The following is a 20,787-nucleotide window of genomic DNA, read 5'->3' on the forward strand; positions in this document are numbered from 1 at the left end:
CACATTGTATGCTATAATGTTGCCATCTATCTATCTCTCTATATGCAGTATCCGTCAAAGACTTGGACACACCTACTCATTCTAGGGTTTTTCTTAATTTTTACTGTTTTTTACATTGTAGAATAATAGTGAAGACATCAAAACAATGAAATAACACATATGGAATCATATAGTGACCCCCAAAAATATTTGAGATTCTTCAAAGTAGCCACCCTTTGCCTTGATGACAGCATTGCACACTCTTGGCATTCTCTCAACCAGCTTCACCTGGAATGCTTTTCCAACAGTCTTGAAGGAGTTCCCATATATGTTGGCCATTGTTGGCTGCTTTTCCTTCACACTGGGGTTCATCTCATCCTAAATCATCTCAATTGGATTGAGGTCGGGTAATTGTGGAGGCTAGGTCATCTGATGCAGCACTCCATCAATCTCCTTCTTGGTCAACTAGCCCTTACGCAGCCTGGAGGTGTGTTGGGTCATTGTCCTGTTGAAAATCAAATGATAGTCCCACTAAGTGCAAACCAGATGGGATGGCGTATCACTGCAGAATGCTGTGGTAGCCATGCTGGTTAAATGTGAATTCTAAACAAATCACTGACAGTGTCACCAGCAAAGTACCCCCACACCATCACACCTCCTCCTCCATGCTTCATGGTGGGAACCACACATGCAGAGATCATCCGTTCACCTACTCTGCGTCTCACAGAGACACGGCGGTTGGAACCAAAAATCTCAAATTTGGACCAGACCAAATGACAGATTTCCACCAGTCTAATGTCCATTGCTCGTGTTTCTTGGCCCAAGCAAGTCTCTTATTCTTATTGGTGTCCTTTAGTAGTGGTTTCTTTGCAGCAATTCGACTATGAAGACCTGAATCATGCAGTCTCTGAACAGTTGATGTTGAGATGTGTCTGTTACTTGAACTCTGTAAAACATTTATTTGGCCTGCAATCTGAGGTGCTGTTAACTCTAATGAACTTATCCTCTGCAGCAGAGGTAACTCTGGGTCTTCCTTTCCTGTGGCGGTTCTCATGAGAGCCAGTTTCATCATGGCGCTTGATGGTTTTTGGAACTGCACTTGAAGAAACATTTAAAGTTCTTAAAATGTTCCATATTGACTGACCTTCATGTCTTAAAGTACTGATAGACTGTCGTTTCTCTTTGCTTATTTGAGCTGTTCTTGCCATAATATGGACTTGGTCTTTTACCAAATAGGGCTGTCTTCTATATACCACCCCTACCTTGTCACAACACAACTGATTGGCTCAAACACATTAAGAAGGAAAGAAATTCCACAAATTAACTTGTAACAAGGCACACCTGTTAATTGAAATGCATTCCAGGTGACTACCTCATGAAGCTGGTTGAGAGAATGCCAAGAGTGTGCAAAGCTGTCATCAAGGCAAAGGGTGGCTACTTTGAAGAATCTCAAATATCAAATATATTTTGATTTGTTGAACACTTTTTTGGTTACTACAGAGCAGTGTAGCCTTTTTAGCATTGTGGCGGGGTACCAGCGTGCTGTGGGGAGCGGTCGGACAGGCATAATCCTGATTGGAGTTCTCAATCCTGATTGGAGTTCTCATCATTCTTTGAAGAATCTCAAATACAAAATATATTTTGATTTGTTAAACACTTTTTTGGTTACTACATGATTCCATATGTGTTATTTCATAGTTTTGATGTCTTCACTATTTTTATACAATGTAGAAATAGTAAAAATAAAGAAAAACCCTGAAATGAGTAGGTGTATCCAAACTTTAAACTGCTCTGTATATTTACAGTACATATGTGTAAGGTTCTGTATTTATTTTCTTAGTCAACCTTGTGTTCTGTTTCGTTGAGTTCTTGAATGTAGCCCTGTTTCTTTGTGTTCTTGAACGTAGCCCTGTCTTTCATTTTTGTTCATTGATATCACCAATGAACCAATGGTGTCATCAGCTCCTTATTTAGTTCAGTACATTCTGTTTGTGCCTTTGTGAGGTATTTTTTGTTTTGACTCTACTAAGCCTTTTCCTAGCTCTTTTGTGAGAACCAGTTATAGCCTTCAGTCCTAGTTTTGATTCACCTGCCTGTTTGCTTACCTGTGTATTACCTGCCTGTGACCACGATTCCTGCCTTCTGCAAAATAAACACCTGCTGTGCTTTGTGCGTGAGTCTACATCTTTTTCTCCCCGAGTATTCATTACAAACTGTCCCTGTCTATTTGTCCCTCTGTGATCTCCAGCCTGTAGAGTCTCTGACCAGTGTGAAGGGGGACATCCAGGCAGCTAAGTTTCAGCTGGAGGCCTATTCACTCACACTCACCCAGCTCATCAGTAACATGGGTAAGTTCAAATCTGACGTTTACTGGGCTGTCCCAAATGACACCCTACTCCCTATATAGTGCACTACTTTTAGCTGGGGCACATGGGGAATAGGGTAGGAATTTGGGCGCGCACTAAATTTCATGCAGTAACAAATCCAACATGTCAGCTCAACCAGAAGCATCTAAGCCTACATGTTACTCCCCTCCTCACCACTGATCACTCACACCTGACTTCCATCAGATCAGTGATGCTATGTCAGAATGGTTGTTAGTAAAGTGGTACAGATGGATTTCTCAGATGAAGGAAGAATGTTGACCCACCTCTCTAGGAATTATATGAATTCAGATATCCTGATTACCAGTAGAATTAATCAAACCAGATATACTGTTACAAATGTTGTTTTTATTAAATGCCTAAACCAGGTGACTAAATGGTTTCCCACAGTTTCCCTCTGTCCCTGTTAATGAGTCAGTTGTAACTGTCGTGATGTGGGCACCATCCTGATGGAGAAATGTCCACTCATTATGCTGGTGGAGTTTGGGCACCATCCTGATGGAGAAACATTCACTCATAACGCTGGCCAACCCCCATCGTTGGGTGGGCACAACAGGGTGGCACATAGACCACACAAGATAAGAGCCTTGCTGATGGCAAGAGTTAAATACTAGGCCTGTTCAACACTCATAGCTTTGAAGTACAAATTCATCCCTCTTTCTGTCTCGCTATACTTTTTCACAATAACTGTACAATGTAGTATCTCAAATAGTGTTTTCTGTCTTTCAGATGGGAGCATGGTGCTGGAGCAGTTTGACCGTATCCTGAGTGAGACAGCGGTGCGGTTGGGTGTTCTGCGTGGCAGCGTGGAGAGCCCTGCCCTGAACATGAAGATCCAGACCCTATGGTCAGCTGCCCGGGACCAGAAGAGCCAACTGACCCACCTGGAACAGGACCTGCAGGAGATAAGGCAGGAGCGAGACAGTTTGAAGGACATCGCCCTGCACCTGCCCCAGACCTGCACCCAGGCCTCGGGGATAGAGGGACACTAGCACGGGGCTCCTGGAGGACACTGAAGTTGTATTCCATTCATTCTACTCCCTCCCTGACGTGCACACACTCGTTCACTCAACCTCAATTATTTAAAATAGGGTCTACCATGTTTCTTACACCAGGAAAATTGGAATTAGACATAAGAATGCTGAGAGGACTCTAGAAGGTCAGATGGTGGGTAGGACTCAGATATTTGAATGCTTTAGGGGGGATGAAGTCTGTCCCAAATGGCACCCTATAGTGAATGACTTTTGACTAGTGCCTGTAGAGCTTTGGTCAAAAGTAGTGCACTATGAAGGGAATGTGGCTCCATTTGGGACACATCCATAGAAGTGTAGGTGGCATCCTCAGTTTGTTATTGGTGTTACTGGACAATACTGTGTTTGTGCATCCCCATCTACTGCAGTGCAGTCACACAGTTCTACCACTTTGTCTCTATACTTTTCAACCTCCACTATATTTTTCTGACCTGGCTGATACCACTTTGATACTACTATCCAGTCATAGGCAGTTTTCCATGCCCTCTTTGAGCTTCTACCATCATGCTCTTTCCTTTAGTTCTACCCCTCAGTCCTTTTTGGCTTTACTTTGCTTTCCATAGCTCGTACAGCTTCCGACTCCACATTACCCCTGTCTCCATAGCAGTGACTTTTCTTTCTCATTTCCTTTCCCCCTGTAATATTTCCAACAACATCTGCAGTGTAATTAATCAGTGAGTAATAACAGTCAGCTATAGCTGCCTGTTCAACAGCCCAGTGTGTCTTGTCAACTTTAAAATAATGCTGATTTTCCACTTTGGGGGTAGGTGTGTCTGAACTGCGGTGCTTCTCCAATGTGACACCTTCATTTACACTTGAGCAATTTTCATCAGCCTTCCGTAATTAACAATTAGTAATTTTGCCCTCCATAGGGTTTAACTGCACACACACCACACCACGCACACATAGTCATTCAGTTTGGGATTCTGCATGTTCCTCTCGCTTTCCCTCAATCTCTTTTCTCTTTCTCTCTGAGCAAATGATCTGTTGTCTGTCAAATGGAAAAGGACAAAAACAACCAACCTGTTGGTTTTCTCCATGTGGGTAACAGTGGCTGGAATACCTACTGAATTATTGAAGGTATAGAAATCTGTCGCTAGAAATGGGACCTTTCTAGTTGAGATGGAATTTTGTCAGACCACAAATAGGATATGATTGGTTTTAGATGATAGCCCGGTAAACAAAGTAGAAAACAAGGCCTGAAAATGTAATGTATTCTCTCTCTGCGTGTGTGCTCGCCCCCAAAATCGTGTGATTTTTGTTGATGGTGCTGTTGATTACTATTGGAGAAACTAGCATAGCTATTGACAAAGCCATAAATAAGACTATAAAGCACACTATAAATATATACTGGATCAAATACTGATGATTAAAAGCAATAATAGAAGTGCATAATATCAATACAAATTGTATTACATTCATAACTTCAGTCTTATGGACTATATTTCTGTTAAATGTTGGATCCTTTGTTTGATATTAAACTGACAAACGTCCCTGCAGTTCTTTCATTTACCACACGGTGGTGACCAAGAGTCACTAGCGTTCCTGGCAAACCAGATGGCATCACTTGCTGGGAGTTAGTTGACCCACTGTGGTGGAATCATACAGGACTCTGGGACCTCTGCACTACTTTATATATCTGTACTGCACAAAGCCCAAACCCCCACACTACTTTATACTGTATATCACACATTCTTCATACTAACACTCACAGGATTGTGACAGTTTCTGATTGCTCAGACCAACCAGAGATTCAGGTCTGTTTATCACTGCCCGAAGGGAAAACACTGGCCAGTCTAGCGTTTAACTACACTGCTCAAAAAAATAAAGGGAACACTAAAATAACACATCCTAGATCTGAATGAATGAAATAATCTTATTAAATACTTTTTTCTTTACATAGTTGAATGTGCTGACAACAAAATCACACAAAAATAATCAATGGAAATCCAATTTATCAACCCATGGAGGTCTGGATTTGGAGTCACACTCAAAATTAAAGTGGAAAACCACACTACAGGCTGATCCAACTTTGATGTAATGTCCTTAAAACAAGTCAAAATGAGGCTCAGTAGTGTGTGTGGCCTCCTCGTGCCTGTATGACCTCCCTACAACGCCTGGGCATGCTCCTGATGAGGTGGCAGATGGTCTCCCTTGGGATCTCCTCCCAGACCTGGACTAAAGCATCCGTCAACTCCTGGACAGTCTGTGGTGGAACGTGGCATTGGTGGATGGAGCGAGACATGATGTCCCAGATGTGCTCAATTGGATTCAGGTCTGGGGAACAGGCATGCCAGTCCAGAGCATCAATGCCTTCCTCTTGCAGGAACTGCTGACACACTCCAGCCACATGAGGTCTAGCATTGTCTTGCATTAGGAGGAACCCAGGGTCAACCGCACCAGCATATGGTCTCACAAGGGGTCTGAGGATCTCATCTTGGTACCTAATGGCAGTCAGGCTACCTCTGGCGAGCACATAGAGGGCTGTGCGGCCCCCCAAAGAAATGCCACCCCACACCATGACTGACCCACCACCAAACCGGTCATGATGGAGGATGTTGCAGGCAGCAGAACGTTCTCCACGGCGTCTCCAGACTCTGTCACGTCTGTCACATGTGCTCAGTGTGAACCTGCTTTCATCTGTGAAGAGCACAGGGCGCCAGTGGCGAATTTGCCAATCTTGGTGTTCTCTGGCAAATGCCAAACGTCCTGCACGGTGTTGGGCTGTAAGCACAACCCCCACCTGTGGACGTCGGGCCCTCATACCACCCTCATGGAGTCTGTTTCTGACCGTTTGAGCAGACACATGCACATTTGTGGCCTGCTGGAGGTCATTTTGCAGGGCTCTGGCAGTGCTCCTCCTGCTCCTCCTTGCACAAAGGCAGAGGTAGCGGTCCTGCTGCTGGGTTGTTGCCCTCCTACGGCCTCCTCCACATCTCCTGATATACTGGCCTGTCTCCTGGTAGCGCCTCCATGCTCTGGACACTACGCTGACAGACACAGCAAACCTTCTTGCCACAGCTCGCATTGATGTGCCATCCTGGATGAGCTGCACTACCTGAGCCATTTGTGTGGGCTGTAGACTCCGTGTCATGCTACCACTAGAGTGAAAGCACCGCCAGCATTCAAAAGTGACCAAAACATCAGCCGGGAAGCATAGGAACTGAGAAGTGGTCTGTGGTCACCACCTGCAGAACCACTCCTTTATTGGGGGTGTCTTGCTAATTGCCTATAATTTCCACCTGTTGTCTATTCCATTTGCACAACAGCATGTGACATTTATTGTCAATCAGTGTTGCTTCCTAAGTGGACAGTTTGATTTCACAGAAGTGTGATTGACTTGGAGTTACATTGTGTTGTTTAAGTGTTCCCTTTATTTTTTTGAGCAGTGTATATGAGGGCCCTTCCAGGAACATCTTTAAGGTATGTCCTGTACATAAGTGAATGCTAACACAGGCACCCCAATTTTGATCTTTTTCCCACTAATTGGTCTTTTGACCAATCACATCAGATCTTTTTTGAAAACCAGTTGGGTGGCTAGAGTGACATAATAGTTTATAAGGGGGGTTAGGTAGCGATTTTAAAGGTTTTATAAGTTACAGACATATGTGGTTTGTATTTATAAATCATTAGTAAACTGTTATAACTGAATGGTTCAAATGGTTTCATTGTGGTTCTAGTGCTTACTAAGCGATGAGTAGGCCTATATGACTGCATGGGTTTATACATTTAATAGAACGTCAATCATGATGTTTTGCGTACACAAGTCATATGAAGACTGTGGTCGCGTTCCCCTGCTCAGACCTTGTATGCATCAACCAATGGTTACTTGCCACCTCATCGACTGTGCAGTCGGGCATCAGATTGCTATAACATATTAGCTGATGCTTAAAATGCCTATCCAGGCGTTGTAAGATCTGTCAGGCGTCAGCAATGCCTGGGCAGAGAAATGCATACAAATTTACACAAAGGCTGCGTTTACACAGGCAGCCTAATTCTGATATTTTTCCAGTAATTGGTCTTCTGACCAATCAGATCAACTCTTTTGCCAATAAATGGGGAAAATATCAGGATTGGGCTGCAACACAGCCAGAGTGATGTGACAACCCCGCTATCTGTGAACATGAACAATTTAAGGCTACAGCCCAGTTAGCCCCGAGGTAGCCTGGCATGCTAGACATTACAATGTGGCTGCATTTACACAGGCAGCACAATTCTGTTTTATTTTCTTAACTTATTGGTCTTCTGACCAATCAGATTTGCTCTTTTGCCAATAATTGGACAACGATCAGAATTGGGCTGCCTGTATAACACAGCCTAAATTCTTGTTGAAGAATCAGGTTTGTTTAGGTAAGATACCTAAAGGGCTGGGGGTGAGACTATGGCCTACTAATGCTGACTTTACTGTAAGCTACTTTATTGAGGGAGAATGTACTTGCTAAGACTGTCATATGTGGTTGTCTCACCCAGCTATCTAAATTATAAGCATATAAGAGCATCTGCTAAATGACTAAAATGTAAAATATATGTCACAAACCTAGATATAATAATGTACACACTGATCAGATGGTCAGAGGATTCAGACTAATTAACCGGTTTTTTTCTTCTCCAGATTGTCACAGAGTTCGTGCATGCCTACACAAAACAACACATTCATGTCTGTCAGACAGTCACTGCTTGAGGGTCGTCAGTGTAGTCACTCTACCACACCAAACATATAATTCAAATGCTAGAGTCTAACGATCTGAGAGCCCCTGGCACATATCTAGGGAGGAACAGGGGGTTTTAGATAATGCTGATCTTAATGACCTCCACACAGTCGATGGACACTATAATGTGGTTACTGAGTCCTGACAACCATCTATGCAGGAAATTCGCTTCCCAAATGAAATCAAATAACATTTTGAAAAACATATTAACATTATGACATGGAATAGTTTTTCAGCAAAACAGCAGTCCCACCAATTCAGTTAGATATGTGTTTCAGTATCACTAGGGAAATGTAGCCTTACTAATTTCATAGACAGAGCTCTAGATGCAATGATGGAGAGACAATCCCTGATATGGACTTGAAAGTTTATTTTACCTAGGCAACTCAGTTAAGAACAACTTCTTATTTGCAATGATGGCCTAGGAACAGTGGGTTAACTGCCTCGTTCAGTGGTAGAACACCAGATTCTTACCTTGTCAGCTCAGGGATTCGATCTTGCAACCTTTCAGTTACTAGTCCAATGCTCTAACCACTAGCCTACCTGCCTCCCCAAAGTTAGGCCAGGATTCAAACCGATCAATGGTAGTTCCGCATTACAACACGTTTGACATTGAAATGTAACTCTTCATAAATTCATAGACAGCACTCTAGATGCAAGGACTGACAGTCCAAGACATCTTGTCATGATAGTTATACTAGAAGCTATACTGTAGGCTACATTGTTTACATTCCTGTTGTTTGTAAACAATAATCAAATGTATTCATTAAAACAAACGTAAGCATATTAAGTATTTATTTGTTATATTTTTCAAGAATCAAGGAATACATATCAAGAATGGAAATTACCATTGAACAGACCCGATTTCTTAGAAATTGTTCAAATGCAGTACTAACTTGAAGTGGTGTCCACATACATTTGTATACATAGTGTATATAAAAGCACACCAATACATGTATACAGAGTCAAATAAAGACAATGAAGAGCAATATTATAATTTGTTTGAGGAAAATTGACTTGAAAACTCACACGTCCACAATGAGGCCTAGGTCTACCTTTTTAGGGATTTTGTTTCAAATCTTTTTTAGAGATATTTTTTTTAAGACATTGTGTACCTTGCACTTGCAGTTATTTAATGTACCACACGAGGGTGACCAAGTGTCACTAGCGTTCCTGGCGAACCAGAGAGCATCGCTTGCTGTGAATTGACCAATGCCTGTCTGGAATTGACAGACCCACTGTGCGTGCGTGCCACTGCCCGCGAAGGGAAGAAGAGCGAGGTGCTGTGTGCCGATTTCTCCTTCTCTATCTGTCTCACCATATCGAACTCATTCCACAATGCCTGTAAATCATAAGTTTCAAGGTAATTACAAATATCCGAGTGGGATAAAGGGCTAAAGGGCTAACGCTCATAGTCGACTAGTTTTGTATTATATTAGAACGGAAAGCTAATAGCCACTCTTTTCAATTGATCTTGCAAGAGGGCTAGCTAGTAGTAGCTAGCTACTGTATTAACGTTACTGATTACTAGCCACATGATGAAATTAGGCTAACGAGCTATTTTTCTTGCAGGAGGGAAAGCCTTTGGATTATTAAAAGCTCAACAAAGGGAGAGATGCGAGGAAATAAACAAGGTAAGTCTGGTGATCTTTCTAATGAAGATGTTTTGTGTATTTTGTCAATGTATTGCGATGATATTTTCGACAGAATTAAAATACACTTGGCTTTGAACCTGCTTTGAATTAGACGAGCTTGTTAGTGCATATGTTATAATTAAGCAATAAGGCCGAGGGGATGGGTGTGTTATATGGCCAATATACCAAGGCAAAGGGCTATACCGGTACGACGCAACGCGGAGTGCCTGGATGCAGCCTTTAGCCTTAGCCATGGTATATAGGCCATATACCACAAACCCCTGACCTGCCCTATTGCTATTATAAACTGGTTACCAACGTAATTAGGGTAGTAAAATAAATGTTTTGTCATACCCGTAGTATATGGTTTGATATACCACGGCTGTCAGCCAATCAGCATTCAGGACAGTTTGTAATGTGGTTTTAGCCAGGTAGCTAACGTTAGTAGCTAGCAGCAGTCTTACTAGCCACGTTATGTGAACACTAGTTCCACCCACATGATGATCTGCCTGTACTGACATTTGCATGTGATAAAATCTGTTATTAATTTCGCACATCGTTATCGACCCAGCGACCTGTTATCTTGCAGGCGGTCATAAACCATGCTTGTGGCCGCCCCTGTGTTGTGAGAGTGACGGACACTTGTTGTATGGCATGCCCATCAGTCAGGGAGTTATCCCTCTTGCTAGACCAGATCGATCCTTGTCACCCTAAGTATTGCTTACTATTTATCCAATTCCCTATTCCCAACGTGATTCCTGACTCGGATCAGAAAAGGGCAGGCCCTTTGATGCCCTGTGGCCCATCTCCCTTGGCGTTTAGATGGAAACAGGTGTCTGGGCGGTGGGCTGAATGAGCCCTTTGTGTGGGGGGCGACTGTCTGAAAGAGGGCTTGAACAGGCACATGGCATTGAGTATCAGCCTCAACGGCTGTTCCCATATCTTTTCATGCAACACACTTTTGGCCATGTAGTGGACACCTGAAACCCCACCTCTTTAAGGAATACCTGGGATAGGATAAAGTAATCCTTCTACCCCCCCCCCCCAAAAGATTTAGATGCACTATTGTAAAGTGGTTTTTCCACTGGATATCTTAAGGTGAATGCACCAATATGTAAGTCGCTCTGGATAAGAGCGTCTGCTAAATGACTTAAATGTAATGTAAATGTGTACACCCATTCAAATTAGTGGTTTCGGCTATTCAGCCACAGCCATTACTGATAGGTGTATACAATCAAGCACACATACAAGCAATCTCCATAGACAAACATTGGCTGTAGAATGACCCATACTGAACAGCTCAGTGACTTTCAACGTGGCACCGTCATATGATTCCACCTTTCCAGCAAGTCAGTTAGTCAAATTTCTACCATGCTAGAGCTTTCCCGGTCAGCAGTTGTAAATGAGAACTTGTTCTCAAGTAGCTTACCTGTTATTTTAAAGTGGAAACGTCTAGGGTGGAACAACGGCTCAGACGCGAAGTGGTAGGCGGCACAAGCTCACAGAACAGGACCACCGAGTGCTGAAGCGCATAGCGTGTAAAAATTGTCTGTCCTCAGTTGCAACACTCACTACTGAGTTCCAAACTGCCTCTGGAAGCAAGGTCAGCACAAGAACTGCTCGCCAGGAGCTTCATGAAATGGGTTTCCACACACAAGCCAAAGATTACCATGCGCGATGCCAATGTAACAGTATAGCTTCCATCCCTCTCCTCGCCCCAACCTGGGCTTGAACCAGGGACCCTCTGCGCACATCAACAACAGTCACCCATGAAGCATCGTTACCCATCCCGCCACAAAAGCCGCAGCCCTTGCAGCGCAAGGGGAACAACTACTTAAGGTCTCAGAGCGAGTGACGTCACCGATTGAAACGCTATTAGCGCGCACCACCGCTAACTAGCTAGCCATTTCACATCGGTTACACCAAGCGTTGGCTGGAGTGGTGTAAAGCTTGCCGCCATTGGACTCTGGAGCAGTGGAAACACGCTCTCTGGCGTGATGAATCAGGCTTCACCATCTGTCGTCCGTCAGACTGTATCTGGGTTTGGCGGATGCCAGGAGAACCCTTTACCTGCCCCAATGCATGGTGACAACTGTAATGTTTGGTGGAGGAGGAGGAATAATGGTCTGTGGCTATTTTTCATGGTTTGGGCTAGGCCCCTTAGTACCAGTGAAGGGAGATCTTAACGCTACAGCATACATTGACATTCTAGACGATTCTGTGCTTCCAACTTTGTGGCAACAGTTTGGGGAAGCCCTTTCCTGTTTCAGCATGACAATGCTTAATCGCCCAACATCAGTGCCTGACCTCACTAATGCTCTTGTGGCTGAATGGTCCCCACAGCAATGTTCCAACATCTAGTGGAAAGCCTTCCCAGAAGAGTTATAGCAGCAAAGGGGGACCAACTCCATATTAATACCCGTGATTTTGGAATGAGATGTTCGACGAGCAGGTGTCCACATACTTTTAGCCATGTAGTGAATCTCTTTCTCAACTCTCTCTAAATCTCTTGCTCTCTTTCTCTCAGGCTGGCAGCCTGTCAAGAGCGCTCTGTTCACATGAAAGCAAACCTAGACGTGAGGAGAGAGAATCAGGTCACAAAGAGAGGGCATCACTGATATTGTGGGCCATTTGACAAAATAATAATCCCCATTTCTGCAATAACATCAGTAAAAATGTAGACCCATATGGGCAAACTGATGACATCGGCCATACACACACAAGGATAAATGTTAACCATTGTAAACAGGGCATAAAATGTACTTTTTGGTCCAGCAACCACCAGCAGGTAGATTTAAAAATCTACCAGTCGCTCAGATTTTTTTACCAGTCAAAATGTTGTTTTGATGCTAAAATTACAACAACAAAACACAAACAGTTTCTAAAACCAATGTATTACTAGTATGAAATAACTAATGTCGTATATTGTTTAATTTAACTTTTTTTTAACTTTAAGGACGAGAGGTTACCGTGGTAGCGCGACTCAAATCATGTTTGTACCTGTGAGTCTGACGAGTAGAAGCTTTGTCTTCCCAAGCAGCTGAAAGGCATAGAAAACAACCTAGCGCGTGAACAAAACAATGTAAATAGCCAAGAAACACAAGAACAAAGTATCACTTTAGTAGACCTTTGTTTCAAGGCAATTGTGCATGTGCGTAGCGCTTCTAAAAATGGGAACTGAGCAAAAGAAGAAACGTTCTCTCACTGTCAACTGCGTTTATTTTCAGCCAACTTAACATGTATAAATATTTGTATGAGCATAACAAGATTCAACAACTGAGACATAAACTGAACAAGTTCCACAGACATGTGACTAACAGAAATGGAATAATGTGTCCCTGAACAAAGGGGTGGTCAAATGTAACAGTCAGTATCTGGTGTGGCCACCAGCTGCATTAAGTACTGCAGTGCATCTCCTCCTCACAGACTGCACCAAATTTGCCAGTTCTTGATGTGAGATGTTACCCCACTCTTCCACCAAGGCAGCTGCAAGTTCCCAGACATTTCTGGGGGGAATGGCTCTAGCCCTCACCCTCTGATCCAACAGGTCCCAGACGTACTCAGTGGGATTGAGATCCGGGCTCTTCGCTGGCCATGGCAGAACACTGACATTCCTGTCTTGCAGGAAATCAGGCACAGAACGAGCAGTATGACTGGTGGCATTGTCATGCTGGAGGGTCATGTCAGGATGAGCCTGCAGGAAGGGTACCACATGAGGGAGGAGGATGTCTTCCCTGTAATGCACTGCGTTGAGATTGCCTGCAATGACAACAAGCTCAGTCTGATGATGCTGTGACACACTGCCCCAGACCATGACGGACCCTCAACCTCCAAATCGATCCCGTTCCAGAGTACAGGCCTCGGTGTAACCCCCTTTGACGGTGGGTTTGTGCCCATAGGCAACATTGTTGCCGATGATGTCTGGTGAGGACCTGCCTTACAACAGGCCTACAAGCCCTCAGTCCAGCCTCTCTCGACCAATTGCGGAAAGTCTGAGCACTGATGGAGAGATTGTGCGTTCCTGGTGTAACTCGGGCAGTTGTTGTTGCCATCCTGTACCTGTCCTGCAGGTGTGATGTTCTGATGTACCAATCTTGTGAAGGTGTTGTTACACGTGGTCTGCCACTGCGAGGACGATCAGCTGTCCCTGTCTCCCTGTAGCACTGTCTTAGGCGTCTCACAGTACGGACATTGCAATTTATTGCCCTGGCCACATCTGCAGTCCTCATGCCTCCTTGCAGCATGCCTAAGGCACGTTCACGCAGATGAGCAGGGACCCTGGGCATCTTTCTTTTGGTGTTTTTCAGTCAGTAGAAAGGCCTCTTTAGTGTCCTAAGTTATCACTACTTGTTAATTGTTTATGGATCATTGAACAAGCTATGGAAACAGTGTTTAAACCCTTTACAAAGATCTGTGAAGTTATTTTGATTTTTATGAATCATCTTTGAAAGACAGGGTCCTGAAAAAGGGCCGTTTCTTTTTTTGCTGAGTTTATATTTCACTCAGCCCTTCACGTGCGCACAATCCCCAGCCAGGCAGTGTTGCAGCGCAAAGTGGAATAGGTTATTTAGGATTTGTAGTTCTTTGTGCTATTAATTTACCAGCATTGAAACATAACAGCAGAAATACATTGAAAACAGCTGCTGCATAATTTATTTTACTATAAATATGATCATACTTGACTATTGGTATTCACAAATGTGAGTGAAATGCTCGCACTGTGGCGTGCAGACCACCCGCCAACGTGACTGGTGAAATAGACGTGTTTACCCGCATTTGGCAGGTAGCGGGTGTTCATTTTAGGCTTTGATTGTAAATGAAAGTTGTGTTCGAATACTCCTACTAACCATACTTTTTGTGACATAAATTGAGTATGTAGTATGCTTATTGGTCATAGTATGGATATAGTGTGTCAAAAGTTCCCAGACGATGTACTAAATTCGTCAAATTACGAAGTATACAAGCAGTGGCCACTTATTTCTGTGCTTTTAGGGCCCATAATGCAATGCAATGCTTTAGAAAATGGGCGTGACATCACAACGTTTTCAAATTTGAAGAAAATGGCAGAAAATCTGCAGTCCAAGTCTGACGAGAGAGGCAGTATATTAACTATAATGTTACTAACTATCCAATGTTTATTGACTTGATTATTCTTAGCTAAGTGGTATAGTCGTTGTGTGTTCTCAATGGACATTGTTAATTCTGGCTATCTACTCCGATTTAAGAGCACTCTTGTCTGAATGTGCCAGATCGCAGAATAACTGAATTTACAAACGCTCAACAGCTGTTTAATATATGGCCAGTGTCAGTAAATGTCTGCAAAAAAAGCATAATTAAATGGTTGCCAGCAGAACAGTTCGTCACCAACGCTCTGGATAACATGAAAACGGCCTAACCAGCTCTGCTAGGGGGAGTAAAATGGTCAGAGTGAGGTGTTCTCTCATTTGTGTCTGGAATAGCTAGCGAGTTAGCTTGGTTGCCTGACACCCGTTGTGAGGTCAGAATGCTCGGATCAACCCTACTCCCCGGCCAGAGTGTCCAGTGACACACTCTGAGAGCAAAACGCTCTGACCGTTCATAAATTCAATCTGACAATGCTCTGGCTTTACTAACGCCCAGTAGTACGCACTCTGGCACTCCAGATTGAATTTACGAACAAACCCAAAATCTTAATGTCTAGCTAGTCTTTTATGCTAACAAGCTAGCAATAGGTTGCATAGCAACAACATCAACTTTCGGTAGACAAGCGAAGCGCTAGTATGCTCAACTGAAAGGATACCGTTCGTTTACAGTATTAAAATGAACTAATAGTATGTAGTATATACTCATTAAGTGTGTAGTATACAGTATGTTGGTATGGGTTTTCGAACACAGCTAGTGTTTCTCGTCAATGAATGCAGTGATGTTCAACAGATTACAATAACGCTTTGATTTAGCCACTCCATTTCCATAATAATAATAAATCCTTGTGTCTGACCTCCATGATGAGACCTGCTTTTTATAGGCTGTTAATACCGTAGATTGCTAGTAATACCCTCTAGTGGGGTGGTGCGTGTTGCAGTGATGAGTCAGACCCACTGAATCGTGCCGCTGTCGTTGAGATTGGCTGTAATGCTGATACTCATATTCATCTACTATTTAAATTCCACTCCTCACACTGTGTAGTAACTTTCACTCCTGCTCAATCTGTCTCTGTCTCTCTCTCTTCTCAATTCTCTCTCCCACTCAGACTCTCGCTCTCTCTCCATTAGACATACACTCACTCTAACTTACCAGTTTTAGAAAGACGCTTAAGCAGGGTCCCCACTTCTGTTTTTCAGGGGAAATGGAGGTCAGGTTGAAATACTGTATCACTGAAAACCAGAAACATCAACTCAAAGTGTATTGGTTGCATCCACAGATTTGCAGATCTTGTTGCAGTGAAATGCCTGTGATTCCAGCTATAACAGTGCAGTAATAATACCTAGCAATACCAAAACAATACGCACATAATCCAAAAAGTTGAAAGAAATATCAGAAAGAGCAAAGCCCCCCCCCAATTGCCCTCAAAACAGCGCCTGGCACCTACTACCATATCCCGTTCAAAGGCACTTAAATATTTTGTCTTGCCCATTCACCCTCTGAATGGCACACATACACAATTCATTTCTCAAGGCTTAGAAATCCTTCTTTAACCTGTCTCCACCCGTTCATCGACACTGATTGCAGTGGATTTAACAAGTGACAGTCATAAGGGATCATAGATTCACCTGGTCAGTATGTAATGGAGAAAGCAGATGTTCCTAATGTTTTGCACACTCATCCCAAACCATCTCAATTGGGTTGAGGTCAGGTGATTGTGGAGGCCAGGTCATCTGATGCAGCACTTCATCACACTCCTTCTTGGTCAAATAGCCCTTACACAGCCTGGAGGTGTGTTGGGTCATTGTCCTGTTGAAAACAAATAATAGTCCCACTAAGCGCAAACCAGATGGGATGGCATATCACTGCAGCATGCTGTGGTAGCCATGCTGGTTAAGTGTGCCTTGAATAATCAAAAAATCACAGACAGTGTCACCAGCAAAGCACCCTCACACCTCATACATGCTGGTGGTGGGAACCAAAAATCTCAAATTTGGCTCATCAGACCAAAGGACAGATTTCCACCTGTCTAATGTCCATTGCAGGGATGTGAACTAGTTACCTTTGGCAAAATTCGTGACCTACATGATTCGTGTAGATCCGATGAGAAAAGTTTGGTTCACACTACTGGCTGTAAGCGAGCGAGTGATGCACATTTGGAGCAATACTGGCTTTATCCAAGGGGCAGCCAATCTTTCACATAACAGCAGAATGCAGCATCAGCACGTGCTCTGGAAAGACTACAACATCAGCGCAGTGCTCTGGAAAGACTACAACATCAGCACGTGCTCTGGAAAGACTACAGCATCAGCGCGGTGCTCTGGAAAGACTACAGCATCAGCGCGGTGCTCTGGAAAGACTACAGCATCAGCGCGGTGCTCTGGAAAGACGACAGCATCAGCGCGGTGCTCTGGAAAGACAGCAGAGAGTAGAAAGGCAGTTTGCCATTTACAGCAGTGCGTCCCCTGAACGATAACAGAGGTTGGATTAGAAGCCTGACCATGGAGACGGGGGTGAGAAGGTGATGAAGAGTACTTCATGAGCTGTAACTGAAAAACAACTGGCATTTGGAAAGTTTGAGGTGAGGGAGAAAGTGTGGTGGAAGAAGTATCATTAGTAATGTTATCTTGCTAGCTGGATTGAATTCTCCGTTAGCTAGTCAGAGAAACGTTGAGCAACATTAGCCAGCTTAACTGTTCAAATAATTGAGTTTATGGTGTGAAAATTAGCTGGCTAATGAAGTCAGACAGCTAACTTTAGCTAACGTTACATCAGATGAGCTAACATTAGTAACCTAACCAATTTGCTATAGTATTAACTGGTATAACGTTACAACTCCTTGCCGTTCCTCAAATTATAACGCGTTAGTTGGAAGGGAAATGGGGATACCTAGTCAGTTGTACAACTGAATGCCTTCAACTGAAATGTGTCTTCAGCATTTAACCCAACCCCTCTGAATCAGAGGTGCACGGTGGGCTGCCTTAATTGACATCCATGTCTTCGGCGCCCGTTGCTTACTGGCAATCGCTGTGAAATGTTGAGTACTCAACTAGCTAACGAACTAACCACTATCTGTGAACTAATGTTTTCCCTCTACAATGTGGTTCATTTTCAGAATGAGAGAATTAGGTGAATATGAGGCGTTGCTTGTTAAACAAGTGGATTCAGGGATCAAGTGTAGCTGGGCCTGGCTTAAGCTGGATGCCGCTATAGAGGTGAAAGGAACACCACACACTTTCCCGCTTTCTCACTTTTTCAGTACACTGGATAAAAAGGGGTATGCCAGGTGTGCGCTCTGCCTGAAAGGGATCAATTATGCCAACAAAGGGTCTCATGCTGGCACATTGTAGACAGATGTCCACAGGCAGAAAGTTTACGATGTAATAACCTGCAGTGTAGCCCAAAGATATTGCTTTTGTTGTGTTGAACTTGACAGTACCACCTGTGTATGAGTGGGGGAGATTATTAAATGTTTTCCTCTGCAAACGTTATTTTTGGACAAATGTAGCCTTGTGCACTTGCTCAACGTCTACTATAGTGGCCACTATAATAGAGCAAAAATTGAATGCCTGTTTGTTTCATTCTATTTCTACTTTAAGGTGTTTTTTCCCCCAAGTGCAATATTTTGATGTGTGTGGTCACAAGCTTTCTATTATAAAGGCTGTCATGGCTAACTGCAATATTGTTTTCTCAAGACTTGTCATTTGCAGTAAAGTCTAGGCAACAAATAACATTGGATTGCTTTCTTTACATGTTTTAGCTGTGAGTTAGGTTCACATTAACCACTTTTAATTTTACACACAGCGACTGTGTGTAAATCATGTAGATCATATTCTTTGTTTAATTAGTTAACCTGCATTTCCCCCTAGCAGGGATTTTTTGCATGTTTGTGCAAAACAAAGTCACCTTTTTGGGCCCTCACCGGTTTGCATCCCTGATCCTGATGTTTCTACAACTTGATTGGAGTCCACCTGTGGTAAATTCAATTGATTGGACATTATTTGGATAGGCACACACCAGTCTATATAAGATCCCACAGTTTACAATGCATGTCAGAGCAAAAACCAAGCCATGAGGTCGAGGGAATTATCCGTAGAGCTCCGAGACAGGATTGTGTCGAGGCACAGATCTGGGGAAGGGTACCAAAAAATGTCTGCAACATTGAAGGTCCTCAAGAACACAGTAGCCTCCATCATCAGTTGATCAAGAACCCAATGGTAACTCTAACAGATTTCCTCTGTGGAGATGGGAGAACCTTCCAGAAGGACAATCATCTCTGCAGCACTCTACCAATCAGGCCTTTATGGTAGTGGCCAGACGGAAGCCACTCCTCAGTAAAAGGCACATGACAGCCTGCTTGGAGTTTGCCAAAAGGCACTTAAAGACTCTCAGACCATGTGAAACAAGATTCTCTGGTCTGATGAAACCATCCCTACGGTGAAGCATCTGTAGGGATGATTTTCAGCGGCAGGGAGTGGGAGACTAGTCAGGATCGAGGCAAAGATGAACAGAGCAAAGTACAGAGAGATCCTTGATGAAAACCTGCTCCAGAGTGTTCATGATCTGAGACTGGGGCGAAGGTTCACCTTCCAATAGGGCAACAACCCTAAGCACACAGCCAAGACAACGCAGTAGTGGCTTCGGGACAAGTCTCTGGATGTCCTTGAGTAGCCCAGCCAGAGCACGGACTTGAACCCGATCGAACATCTCTGGGGAGACCTGAAAATAGCTGTGCAGCAATGCTCCTTATCCAACCTCACAGTGCTTGAGACGATATACAGTGAAGAATGTGAGAAACTCCCCAAATACAGGTGTGCCAAGCTTTTAGTGTCATACCCAAGAAGACTCGCGGCTGTAATCGCTGCCAAAGGTGCTTCAACAAAGTACTGAGTAAAGGGTCTGAATAATTAACTTGTTATGGATAGGGGGCAGTATTTTCACGTCCGGATAAAAACGTACCTGATTTAATCTGGTTATTACTCCTGCCCCGAAACTAGAATATGCATATAATTAGTAGCTTTGGATAGAAAACACTCCAAAGTTTCTAAAACTGTTTGAATGGTGTCTGTGAGTATAACAGAACTCAAATGGCAGGCCAAAACCTGAGCAGATTCTGTACAGGAAGTACCCTGTCTGACCATTTCTTGGCCTTCTTTGTCATCTCTATCCAAAACAGAGGATCTCTGCTGTAACGTGACACTTTCTAAGGCTCCCATAGGCTCTCAGAAGGCGCCAGAACATTGAATGATGACTCTGCAGTCTCTGGCTGAAAAACAGTAGCGCATTTGGATAGTGGTCGATCTGAGAACAATGAGACGGGTGCGCGCGTGCACTGAAGAGTCCATTTTACTTTTTCAGTCTTTGAACGAAAACAACGACTCCCGGTCGGAATATTATCGCTATTTTACGAGAAAAATTGCATAAAAATTGATTTTAAACAGCGTTTGACATGCTTCGAAGTACGGTAATGGAATATTTTGAATTTTTTTGTCACAAAACGTGCCGGCGCGTCACCCTTCGTTACCCTTCGGATAGTGTCTTGAACGCACGAACAAAACGCCGCTATTTGGATATAACTATGGATTATTTGGAACCAAACCAACATTTGTTGTTGAAGTAGAAGTCCTGGGAGTGCATTCTGACGAAGAACAGCAAAGGTAATCCAATTTTTCTTATAGTAAATCTGAGTTTGGTGAGTACCAAACTTGGTGGGTGTCAAAATAGCTAGCCTGTGATGGCCGGGCTATCTACTCAGAATATTGCAAAATGTGCTTTCACCGAAAAGCTATTTTAAAATCGTACATCGCGATTGCATAAAGGAGTTCTGTATCTATAATTCTTAAAATAATTGTTTTTTGTGAACGTTTATCGTGAGTAATTTAGTAAATTCACCGGAAGTTTCGGTGGGTATGCTAGTTCTGAACGTCAC

At 43.4% G+C, this 20,787-nt stretch overlaps 2 protein-coding genes across 2 annotated transcripts in view; both read left to right on the forward strand.

Annotated features, from left to right (window-relative positions):
* Nucleotides 1–4,887, forward strand: part of LOC115159796 (laminin subunit gamma-3) — a 203,617-nt gene extending 198,730 nt beyond the window's left edge. The window contains exons 27-28 of the mRNA XM_029709853.1: nucleotides 2,228–2,327; nucleotides 3,093–4,887. Coding sequence (XP_029565713.1) covers nucleotides 2,228–2,327; nucleotides 3,093–3,355 — 363 coding nt within the window. The 3' untranslated portion in view covers nucleotides 3,356–4,887. The remainder of the gene's footprint in view (nucleotides 1–2,227; nucleotides 2,328–3,092) is intronic.
* A 4,227-nt stretch (nucleotides 4,888–9,114) lies between these two features.
* Nucleotides 9,115–20,787, forward strand: part of LOC115159797 (allograft inflammatory factor 1-like) — a 36,844-nt gene continuing 25,171 nt past the window's right edge. Inside the window, exons 1-2 of the mRNA XM_029709854.1 lie at nucleotides 9,115–9,466; nucleotides 9,676–9,737. Of these exons, the coding sequence (XP_029565714.1) occupies nucleotides 9,442–9,466; nucleotides 9,676–9,737 (87 nt within the window). The 5' untranslated portion in view covers nucleotides 9,115–9,441. The remainder of the gene's footprint in view (nucleotides 9,467–9,675; nucleotides 9,738–20,787) is intronic.

This window comes from Salmo trutta, chromosome 23 (assembly GCF_901001165.1).
Source record: "Salmo trutta chromosome 23, fSalTru1.1, whole genome shotgun sequence".
NCBI classification, from domain to species: Eukaryota; Metazoa; Chordata; class Actinopteri; order Salmoniformes; family Salmonidae; genus Salmo; species Salmo trutta.